Source organism: Mobula birostris, chromosome 1 (assembly GCF_030028105.1).
Source record: "Mobula birostris isolate sMobBir1 chromosome 1, sMobBir1.hap1, whole genome shotgun sequence".
NCBI lineage: Eukaryota > Metazoa > Chordata > Chondrichthyes > Myliobatiformes > Myliobatidae > Mobula > Mobula birostris.
The window spans coordinates 59,181,161-59,193,821 of record NC_092370.1 but is presented as its reverse complement, the minus strand read 5'-3'; the positions used below and the strand labels follow the sequence as shown (position 1 = coordinate 59,193,821).

The window sequence follows — 12,661 nt, the reverse complement described above, 5'->3', positions numbered from 1 at the left end:
TATTATTGGCTAGCTTACTTTCGTATTCATTCTCATTGACTTCTCTTGTTAGCCATGGTTGTGTCATCTTTCCTTTAGAATACTACTTCCTCTTTGGGATGTATATATCCTGTGCCTTCAAAATTGCCTCCAGAAATTCCAACCATTTCTGCTCTGCCATCATCCCTGCCAGTGTTCTTTTCCAATCAGTTCTGGCCAACTCCTCTCTCATGCCTCTGTAATTTTCTTTACCTCACTGTAATACTGATACATCTGACTTTACCTTCTCCTTCTCAAATTTCAGGGTGAATTCAATCATATTATGATCATTTTCCCCTAAAGGTTCTTTTACCTTAAGCTCTCTAATCAATACAGGTGTAGGTTTTCTGTTTTCTTTGTGCCAATTGTGAGCAAATGTTGCCATAGATACAGGCAAATTTGTCCAGTCTTTCCTGCATATTAACTTACATCATTCTACTAAGTGCTCTACTGCTTCTGTATGCCATCTCATCATCATTCCTGATGAGTCATCAGTGAACTTGATTCAGTTTGAGTTGGATCTAGCGGTATAGTCATGTGTCAGCTGTATGAACAGCAGCAGGAGGCACCGGCAGTCAGCATGATGGAGCTAATAATATTGCTGCTAACATGGACTGACTATAGTCTTTCTGCCAAGAAGTCCAAGATCCGGTTACTGAGTGAGGTGTTGATTGCTAACGACAACTGTTTATTCACTAGCTTCTGAGGGATGATCATATTAACCGCAAAGCTGAAACAGCATCCTGGTGTGTGAGGCACCATTTTCTAGGTGAAATAGCTTGGAGTAGAGAGCAGAGACTATGGCATTGTCAGTGGACCAATTTGAGAGATAAGCTAACTGTAAAGGGTTTAATGCAGAAGGAAGAAATGATTTAATATGGTCCATAAACCCACTGTTCAGAGCTCTTGATTATTAAGGTCATTGCCAGTGGATGGTAGTCATTAAACCAGGATGATGGTGGCTGCCTTGAAGCCAACAGGGACAATGGAATGTTTCAGGGGGATGTTGAATATGTCTGCTGGAATTTCTGTTAACTGTACTGCACTGTCTCTTAGCACCAACCAAGTATGTTATCAGGCCCTGCAGCTTTTCATGGGTTTCTCACACCAACTGCGGCCAGACAGCGTGCCTGCTCCTCAGGGGTTGGGGGGGGGGGGGGGTTGTCTTTTCTTGTATCAATCGGTGACTAAAAGACATTCAGCCTATCAGTGAATCTTGATGATTTCATCGATGTTTTGGACCCAGGATAGAACTTCAGAGATGTTGATGCCCAGGTGCAAGCAGCTGCTCCCCTTGTCAGCATGCTGAACAGACTATTCCCCCCCCCCCCCAAAATTCTGTAGTTTGCTTTCCATTTCCAACAAGTACTCCTCTTCTCATTGCATTTTTCCAATCAACTGCAGGAGAGGCAAAACCTGCCCTTTTACCTCTTCCATTACTGTTCTTCCAGGTGAAGCAGCAATTCACTTGCCCTATCAACTTAGTGCATTTCATTCAGTGCTTACAGTGTGGTCTCCTCTGGCAAACCCATCAAACTGGAAGATCAGTAGTCAAAGTAGTTCAAGGATGAATATGAGCTTCTAGTCTTCTGATTCTAATTCTTTGTGCCACTACCACTCTAAATTCTGCTTTGGTTTAGTGATGGACAAGATAAGCTCAGAGTGTCACTTCATTTTCACCTGGCTTTATCACAAGCATGTTTTGAACATGGTAGTAGCTGCTTAAATTTATTTTATTTTTATCTTCTGTCTTTAACTGCTGGTTTGTAAAACAATTGTTAGCTTGACAGCTTTGGTCTCTGTCTTATTAAAGACATAGTCCCTGTTCTCTCCACCACCCTCCATTTAGCAACTTAAAACGAGTTTATCGTCTCACTTTTCCACTTCCTGTAGCGAGCTCTTGAGTCAATTTTTTTCTCAGTCTCCTTGCCCAACCAAATTCTAGAATTGTCTGTTTATTAATACCTGGTTGTAAGTTCATAATTCAATCTTCTTTCTTTATTGGATATTGTTTTAAACAAGTCACTAAAACTGAAAATTATTGCATTGCAGCTCATGAATTCAACAATGAATGCAACAGCAAACTTAATCATGAGTACATATGGATGAATTAATCATTTTTATATACATCTCTTACAGATAAAGATGCAATAAGTAAAGTTCGGGATTTGAGAATGAAAGCAGAAGATTATGAAGTTGTTAAGGTGATCGGTAGAGGAGCATTTGGTGAAGTTCAGCTGGTATGTTTGTGCTAGTACTTGTTATGTGTTGTTGAAGCCAAAATCAAAGTGGTGATGCAACAAAAAAACTCAAGTGCCACACCCTCTATTGCGGGAGCAGCAATCTACTTTTTCAATACAGCTCTTTCATGAATGGCAGATAGTATTGTAACCCCTTGATAAAAGAAAGCTGAATGTAAGTTGTGAAATTTTGGGAAAAATTGAATTGAGGATTAGGGTCAAGATAAAGGAATGGTCAACATTAGTAGTCCTGGGCTGTTAAAAGTTTTGCTGATATTATGAAATACATTTTGCGCAATTATCTTTTCTGGGGTATTGTAGTGTTCTCGTGCAGTGTGTTGAAACTCTGACTAAACACCAAGTTAAACCAGAGCCAATGAAGACAGAGTCATAGTAAGGTTAACCATTTACTGTTCACTCTTCCACATTAACATCGTATGGTGTAAACTGTTGATTAAAAAAAATACAAACCTATACAGCGTCTGTTTCATTCTGGAGACCACACGTGCTGTCTTCTTTTAGCGAGTGTCTCCAGCCGCCCCGAGTAGCGGGCGAGGGGGTCGCGTCAAACCGCCATCGTGCTCGAGCCAACCCCGCGTTTGAAATGGAAAAGCCGGCACGCGCGCTGTCCCAACCGCCGCTTCCTTAACAGAAACCGCGTTAATATTTTCTTATGAACTTACGACATTGCTTCTATAACGTTTCTTTGTGGGTAGAAACCGTGCTGTTCACGATCATGCTGCACACATGACACCCACTTTTACACCTTTGCGAACCAAGACGCGGCGAAACCGGACGTGACATCATCACATGCCGCGATATACCATAGACAATGAACTTACCTTTGTTATACTGTAACTTAATCATCAACCTTTAACTTTAACTAGAAAATAGTTACAAACAAATCATTTAAAGCGCAGACCCAACAAAGTCAAATAAATGCCTTAAGGGCAACACAGGTATAGTGAGCCTATTGTAGTGGAATGCAATTCCGGCCAGGTACAAGGAGGCATGTTCTTTCGGGCATCCAGCTAAATTTTATTATTTCATTATTGTCAAATATTACTGGGGTACAGTGGAAAAACCTGTATACCATCTAAACAGATCAATTCATTACAGCACGTCGATTGAATTAGTACAAGGTAAAAGAATAATAGAGTGCAGAATGAAGTGTTACAAAAGAGTACACTGCAGGCAGAATGTAAGGTGCAAGATTACAACAAAGTATATTAAGGTAAAGAGCCCATCTTGTTATACAGTAAAGTAGTTTTATAATACTGGGAGGAAAGCTGTCCTGAAGTCTGGATTTTACAGGTTTTGTATCTCCTGGCTGATAGGAGGAGGGAGAAGAGAATATTCATGGAGGGTATGAATTTTAATTAAGACTGTTCTGAAGCAATCTCAAGGTGGAGACTGTCATGTTGAAAGCAGGACCTTGTCTCCAAGGTTTCCTACCAATGCTGTAATCAAAGTCAAATTTATTGTCATGTGCACAAGTACATGTGCAATGAAAATCTTACTTGCAGCATATAAGCACCATTTACAAAGAAAAACATATAAATTGTACACAATATTTGCATGAAAGAGCACAGTTAGAATAAAAAAAGTCCATCTTAGTGCAAGGTGCTGAGATGTTGCTGAACTCTAGTGATTGGTTCAAGAACCACTCTGAAGGGGAGTAGCTGTTCTTGAACCTTGTAATCTGGGATATCAGGTTTCTGTACTTTCTGCCCAATGGTAGCTGCGAGAAGGTGGCCTGGGTGGTGGGGATCTTTGATGGATGTTGCCTTCTTGAGGCAGTGCTTCATATAGGTATTCCCAAATGTGGAGAGAAATGTGCCGTGATGTATTGGCTGAGTCTACTACTGTCTATGACTTCTTGTATTTCTGTACATTTGATTCATCGTACCAGATCATGATGTAATCACTCAGGATACTTCTACATAGGTAGAAGTATGTTTATGTGTTCGGTGACATGCCAGGTCTCCTTCACCTTCCAGGAAAGTAAAGAGATTGATGCTGTCCTTGTGATTACATCAATGTGCTGTGCTGAGGGCAGGTCATCTGGTATGTTAATGCCTAGAAATTTGAAACTATTGACTCTCTCCACTGCTGATTTTATCCCGGTGTAGCCTAGTGTATGTTCGCCTTCTTTTCCCTTCCTGAAATCAACAATCAGCTCTTTAGTTTTACTGATGATGAGTGAGAGATTGTTGTTGTGGCACCACTCAGACACGTATCCTCTCCTGCTCCAGTAGAATATAGGTACGGCGGGTAGATGGGTAAGAACATGGTCAAATAGGTTCTCTTCTCTACAAGTTCTATCACTACAGCCTGTGGCCACGTTCGAAAGCTGTTTTTTTTTTCAAAACCTGTCTGACTTCATGAGCATTGTATTACTGAGACATCTGGTGCTGGTGTTACACTATATTCAGTACTGAGGTACCATATATATGTGATGCTGCTTCAAATTAGGTTTTCTTTGCACCTATGCTTGCGTGTATTAGTACAAATATTTTTAAGCATTTTGCTTGTGATAAAGCTATTATGCATTCTGCTCTTTTGCTGCCCTCTTTTAATATTCCAACTGGTGTTCAGTGTAGAGTACTGATTTCATTGCCTGAATCTATAAGTGGCAATCAAAAGAAAATTGTTCAGCTTTATTTGAATAATTTAATTCTTAACTTGTGTTTATTGTTTATTTAATCAATAGCTGGGAAAAGAATGGCTCTCTTAAATATACTTGAGATGGTATGGGAAATCTTATTAAGTAATCATTAAAATTTTACTGTTCCTGAGATTACTTGAATGCATTCTGAATGTTGTAATGAAATATTTCTGACGTTTTTTTTATAGGAGCAGAATTGGGCCATTTTGCCCATCGAGTCTACTCTGCCATTTCATCATGGCTGATCCATTTTCCCTCTCAGCCCCAATCTCCTGCGTTTTCCCCCATATCCTTTCATGCCCTGACCAATCAAGAATATTTCATCGTCTGCCTTAAGTACACTCAATGACTTGGCATCCACAGCCACCCATGGCAACACATTCCATAGATTCACCGCTCTCTGGCTGAAGAAATTCCTCCTCTTCTCCATTCTAAAAGGATGCTCCTCTATTCTGAGGCTGTGTTCTCCGGACTCCCACCATAGGAAATATCCTTTCCACATCCACTCTATCGAGACCTTTCAACATTTAATAGTTTCAATGAGGCAGCCTTTCATTCTTCTGAATTACAGTGAGTAGAGGCCCAGAACCATCAAGCACTATTCATATGACAAACCTTTCCATCCCAGAAGAATTTTTGTGCACCTCCTTTGAACCATCTCCAATGTCAGTATATCCTTTCTAAGATAAGGGGCCCAAAACTGCTCACAAAGCTCAAGTGAAACTTCAGTGCTTTATAAAGCCTCCCCATTAAATCCTTGCTTTTATATTCTAGTCCTCTTGAAATGAATTCCAATATCACATTTGCCTTCCTCACCACAAACTTGACCTGCAAATTAGCTGTTTAGGAAATCCTGCACGAGCACTCTCAATTCCCTTTGTACCTCTAGATGTTTGTATATCCTCTCCATTTAGAAAATAGTCTATGCTTTTATGTCTTCTAGCAAAGCACATGACTATACACTTCCTGGCACTGTATTCCACCTGCCACTTCTTTGCCCATTCTCCTAATCTGTCTTAAGTCCTTCTGTAGCCTCTTTACTTCCTCATAACTACCTATCCCTCCACCGATCTTTGTATCATCCAGAAACTTGCCCATAAATTATCAGTTGCGTCATCCATCCAAGTTGTTGATGTATAACGCAAAAAGAAGCCATCCCATCACCGGCCCCTGTAGTCACCGAGAGTCAATCAGAAAAGGCTTCCTTTATTCCCTCCAGCCAAGGCTTCATGCTAGAATCTTTCCTGTAATGCCATGGGCTCTTAACTTGTTAAGCAGACTCATGTATGGTACCTTGTCAAAGGCTTTCTGAAAATACAAGTACACAACATGAACCAATTCTCCGTTGTCTATCCTACTTGTTTTTTCTTCAAAGAATTCAAGCAGATTTTCCCTTAAGCAAACAATGCTGACTTTGGCCTATTGCCTCCAAGTTCCCCAAAAGCACATCCTTAACTATAAACTCCAACATCTTCCTAACCACTGAGGTCAGACTTTCGGACCTACAGTTTCCTTTTTTTGCTTCTCGCCCTTCTTGAAGAGTGCAGTGACACTTGTAATTTTCCATTCCTCCAGAACCATGCCAGAATCAATTGATTCTTGAATGATCATTACTAGTTCTTCTACAATCTCTTTAGCCGCCACCTTCAGAACCTTGGGGTATATATCATCTGGTCCAGGTTACTTACCTACCTTCAGACCTTTCAATTTCCCATGAAACTTCTCCCTAGTAATAACTACTTCTCACATTTCTGCACACTGATACACTTAAACTTGCAGCATACTACTAGTGTCTTCCACAGTGAAGACTGATGCAAAATACTTATTCAGTTTGTCCACCATGTCCTAGTCCCCCATTACTTTCTCCAGCATAATTTTCCCGCGGTCCAATATCTGCTCTCGCCTGTGTTTTACACTTTATGTATCTGAAGAAACTTCTGGCATCCTTTTTAATATTGTTGGCTAGCTTACTTTCGTATTCCATCTTTTTCTTCTTTATGACTTCTTTAGTTGCCTTCTGTTAGTTTTTTTAAAAAGCTTCCTAATCCTCTAACATCCCACTATTTTTTGTTCTATTATATGCCCTCTCTTTGGCAATTGTGCTGGCTTTGACTTCTCTTGTCAGCCATGGTTGTGTCATGTTGCTTTTAGTATGCTTCTTCCTCTTTGGGATGTATATATCTGTATTTTTCCCAGAAATTCCAGCCGTTGCTGCTCTGCCATCATCCTTGCCAGTGTTCTTTTCCAATTAATTTTGGCCAGCTCCCCTCTCATGCCTCTGTAATTTGCTTTACTCCATTGTTATACTGATACATCTGACTTTAGCTTCTCCTTCTCAAATGGCAGGGTTAATTCTATCATATTATGATCACTTGCCCCTGAGAGATCCTTAACTTAAGCTTGCTAATCAATTCTGGTTCATTGCACAACACCCAGCCCAGAATAACTGATCTGCTAGTGGGCTCAACCATGAGCAGCTCTAAATAACCATTTCGTAGGCACTCTAGAAATTCCCCCTCTTGGGATCGAGCACCACACCAGTCTGATTTTCCTAATCTACTGCATATTCAAATCCCCCATGACAATCATAGCATTGCCCTTTAGGCATGGAATGTATATCTCCCGTTGTAAATAGTAGATCATATCTTTACGAAGATATTATGACGAAGGGTCTCGGCCTGAAACGTTGACTGTACCTCTTCCTAGAGATGCTGCCTGGCCTGCTGCGTTCACCAGCAACTTTGATGTGTGTTGCTTGAATTTCCAGCATCTGCAGAATTCCTGTTTGTGTTCATATCTTTACTACTGTTTTAGGGTCTGTATATAACTCCCATCAGGGTCTTTTTACCTTTGCGGTTCCCGAGCTCCACCGACATTGATTCAGACCTTCTAACCCTATGTCACCACTTTCTAATGATTTGATTTAATTTTTTACCAACAGAGGCATGCTACCCCCTCTGTCTACGTGCCTGTCCTTTTGATACAATGTGTACCCTTCGACATTAAGCTCCCAGCTATAATCTTCTTTCAGCTATGGTTCAGTGATGTTTCTTTTAATGTGCAATATTTTAGACGATCCTTTTCTCTTTGCTTCTTGAAAACTTCTGTGAAGTTTGTATTAGTGAGTAATGCATAATGGACAGGAGCTGAATGAGGACTTTTATTCAACCAGTTATAACATTTTTAATTTGTTGCAATGTTTAATATTATAAATATTTTTGAATCTTGGTAAATTTGAGACAACTTCAGTATTTGCATATAGTGCATGTGAAAGAATAGGTTCTAATGTGTTCAATAAAATTGAAATAGTTTAAATATGAAATGTTACAGTCAAAGTTATATAGTCATAATTTTTTATGCTATCAATGTCAATGACATGTTAACAACATTCATCTAAAAAGTATACAAGTCTTTCTTGGACTTATGTCTTAGCCTTGCATGTTGTTGGTATTCTTTTTTAGGTGAGACATAGAAATACGCGTAAAGTCTTTGCAATGAAATTGCTCAGCAAGTTTGAGATGATAAAGCGATCTGATTCGGCGTTCTTCTGGGAAGAAAGGGGCATCATGGCATTTGCAAATAGTCCTTGGGTTGTACAGGTACCTTGTGCATATTATCACTTGGAAGTTAATAGCTTTCAAATTCTGATTATAATTTGAGTCCTAGATTCTGAAAATGTCTTCATGTCATTTAAATTTCAAATTTAGAATTGGTTCTCATCCTTAAACATGAGAGATTTTAGCGAATGTAGTTGGTAGTTGAACCATACTAATTGGAAAGGTTCTGAGTTCAATGGTAATCAGCAGTTTTTAAATATTAACCCTGACATTGACTAAGAGTAAACATTTAGCTTAGACTTTTAATTTGAATTTTTTCTAATAGTGGGAGCAGCGTGAATGACATCAGATGATGACAGTTGCTTAATAGTAGATAGAATAATTGATGGAAATTATTACGACTTTATGATGAATAGTAGCAGCTGAGCAGGGGAATTGGGGGTTATGGGAAGAGGCAGGTAGATGGAGCTGAGTCCACAGCCAGATCAGCCATGATTGTATTGAATGGTGGAGCAAGTTTGATGGGCCAAATGGCCTACTCCTCTTTCATATGTTGAGGGAGTTATAGAGAGGGCATGTGCCCATATCCATATAACATTAGTCCCATTTCCCCATTTACTTCCTTACATTCATGCCATCAACTCATTCACACACCCCCCACCCCCCGCACACAGGTGCATTTTACTATTGTCATCCAATGCCGCACACTCTGCTTCCAGCACTACAAAAGCTACTTAATAAAATAAGAATAATTTGTTAACCATTTTACAAGAAATGAAAATTTGAAAATGAACAAAATAACACAAATTTTTTGATTCATAGCCATTTGATTTGTCATTCACCAGCACCCATTTTTGTCATTTAATCAGTTTGTTCACCCTGTAGATGCCTGAGAATTTTTGATTATTTTCTGATTTCTAGCGTCTCTGTGATGTGCATTTTCATTTGCATAAATGGAGCAGTAATATTATGATTTCATGCATGTGAATGTGCGGCGCTATGGTAGTGTAGTGGACGCTATTACAGCGTGAGTCTTCGGAGTTAAATTCTGATGCCGTCTTTCTCCCTGTCACCGAGTGCGTTTACTCCGTGTACTCTGGTTTCCTCCCACAATCAGAATCAGGTTTAATATCACCAGCATGTGACTTGAAATTTGTTACCTTAGTAGCAGCAGTTCAATGTAATACATAATCTAGCAGAGAGAGGAAGAAAATAGTAATAATAAATCTTATTCCGTATACTTTATACAGTATATGTATGTTGAATAGTTTAAAAATCGTTCAAAAACTGAAATACTATATATTTTTAAAATGTGAGGTAGTGTCCAAAGGTTCAATATCCATTTAGGAATTAGATGGCAGTGGGGAAGAAGCTGTTCCTGAATCTTCAGGCTTCTGTACCTCCTACCTGATGGTAACAGTCAGAAAAGGACATTCCCTGGGTGCTGGAGGTCCTTAATAATGGACGCTGCCTTTTTGACACACTGCTCCTTGAAGGTGTCCTGGGTACTTTGTAGGCTATTACCCAAGATGGAGCTGACTAAATTTACAACCCTCTGCAGTCTAAAAACATACTGGTTAGTGGGTTAATTGGTCATTGTAAGTTGTTCTCTGATTAGGCTAGGGTTAAATTGGTGGGTTGCTGGGTGGCATGGGCCAGAACGGCCTGTCCGCGTTGTACCTCTAAATTAATTAACTAATCAACATCAACTTTCCTCTTAATAGCTATCGTATGCTTTTCAAGATAATCGTTATCTCTACATGGTGATGGAATACATGCCTGGAGGGGATCTTGTAAATTTAATGAGTAATTATGATGTGCCTGAAAAATGGGCCAGGTTTTATACAGCAGAAGTTGTTCTTGCTTTGGATGCAATTCATTCCATGGGCTTCATTCACAGGTAATTATTGAACAGTTGATCATAACAATTGCAAATTGGTAAAACAGATTTGCTACAGTTATGTGCTAAACATGATATTAAAAACTAAACATTCATGTGAGTACCATGTTCACATGTTTTTGAGGCATGGTTTAATATTATTCCTCTAGAATGAGTCAGAAGGTTGCGGGCTCAAATTCCATTCTCAGGATTTGAGCTCCAAATCTAAGTTAACACTGCATGATATTGCTGAGGTGGTGCTGCAACTCTCAACGTGGCTCTCTCTGCCTTCTGGGGTGGGCATAAAAGTTTTTGTGCCGTGAAACAATATTTATCCCTTGACCAGCAATGCAGAAGCAGCTTACCTGTTGTTAAAATATTGCTGTTAATGGGATGTTGTCCATAATTTTTTTTGTTAAATGGCAATGGTAATCAGACTTCAGAGTACTTTAGCTAAATTTTTGGTTACATCCAAGAGTGATGGAATGTCCTACTGTAGTACTTGCTTTTCCTTAGTATGTCAGTGGGTGATTGTTAAGCATGTTTGTGTGTGAGGTGTATATTTTGGATGTTTTTAAGTACTATACTGAACTAAAGGATATAACTTGTGTATTTAAATAAAGTGAAATAACTTTTTTTTTGTCTTTTCAGAGATGTGAAGCCAGATAATATGCTGCTTGACAAAGCTGGTCATTTAAAATTAGCAGATTTTGGAACTTGCATGAAAGTGAATAAAGTAAGTTGCAGTGTCCTGAAAAATGATTATTAATTCTTTAAGTCTGCTACTTTTCATATTGCTTTTATCTCCCAATACACTAAATACCATATAAACCATTTAAAAATTACTGTAATAAATATGATAAAACAGTAGCATTCTGGAGTGATTTGATGGGCCAAAGCCCCTGTTCCAAACTGCATTTCCTTAAGATTCTATGGAGTGTCAGGGAGGGGTAGCACCTCTGATGGGGGAACATGTCGCATCCTTTTCAGGGCGGTTAGTCCACCTTTGGTCCCCACCTGGCACTCAGCTCTCACCTGTGGCTCCTCGTAGCTGTTTGCATGCGACAGCGGCCACACCCCGGGCAACGGCTTCGACAAGCCGGCTAAACCAGGTGAGGGTAGCAGACGGGTCTCAAACCCTCGGTGAGATAGGGAGTTGTCTATCCCAGCATGTGAAGACAGACCCCGGCGGATTGAGCGGATGAGACCAGTGGAAGGTCCAACGGTCAAGAAGGCGGTCTCTGCAAGCATCGTGGAACGTGTAGAGCAAGACAAGACACAGAAGACGTCCTGGTCATCCACTGCACCTAGTCCCATCTCCAGCCGTCTAGACTCTGTCTTGCTACTGGATCCAGATGGGAATTGGGAAGGGAGAGTGAGGCTGACACTGCGCAACTCTCCCTCAGTTAAATCCAAATCACACGCTAGTCTCGACACCATCATAATGGTGTTGAGGTCCTCATCGACGTCAATGATGGACGAACAACATACTGAGATGAAAAATGGTTTTGAGTGCTAATAATCTCCCGAAATTGATGATTATTCCTAAAACTATAAACAAGTAGCAATTTACCAACTTCTGTGAGTCTTACAAATTCCACCTGTATTCATTGTGTTATTGTTCAGAGCTTCCTGGTTAGAGTCTGGTACAAATAATTTTTAATTGAATAAAGGTAGGTTCTGACTCAGAAGGTGTCACATTGAAACAATGGCATTGCAGAATAATTTTAAGGCAACTGACTAATATATCCTTTTTATAAAGATCAATTTTTAAATCCAAGGTTTCTTTTCTGTTTTTTAGTTTCATCCATATGTGATAAGTACTTGTTAATAGCTTTATAATTGCTTTTAATGTAGATTTAATTGTTACAGAAAAGAATAACATGCATTTCATATCTTTCATTGAAAAATATTTTGGCAGTAAGGATTAATTGTAAGTTGTTGTTACTATTGGGCTTTGTAAGTGGTAGATGAGCATAGTAGCTAGGGCAACACTATTACAACAGCTTGAGTCGTCAGAGTTCGGAGTTCAAATCCAACATCGTCTGTAAGAAGTCTGTATGTCCTCCCCCAGGAGTGCATGGGTTTTTCTGGGTGCTCCAGTTTCCTCCCACAGTCCAAAGACATACAGGTTAGTAGGTTAATTGGTCATTATAAATTATCCTGTGATTAGTTTAATTGGGGGGTGCTGGGTGGCCAGAAGAGCCAATTTCGCAGTGCATCTCTATGAGTAGATAAATAAATAAATGCATTCCACATAAATCAGGGGTCCCCAACCTTTTTTGCACCACAGACCAGT

The 12,661-nt window shown here is 39.7% G+C and overlaps 1 protein-coding gene across 1 annotated transcript in view; it reads left to right on the top strand.

Moving 5' to 3' along the window:
- The window catches only part of rock1 (Rho-associated, coiled-coil containing protein kinase 1), a 169,370-nt gene that overhangs the window by 56,224 nt on the left and 100,485 nt on the right, over positions 1-12,661 (top strand). Inside the window, exons 3-6 of the mRNA XM_072255733.1 lie at positions 2,158-2,258; positions 8,388-8,525; positions 10,208-10,383; positions 11,014-11,098. Of these exons, the coding sequence (XP_072111834.1) occupies positions 2,158-2,258; positions 8,388-8,525; positions 10,208-10,383; positions 11,014-11,098 (500 nt within the window). The remainder of the gene's footprint in view (positions 1-2,157; positions 2,259-8,387; positions 8,526-10,207; positions 10,384-11,013; positions 11,099-12,661) is intronic.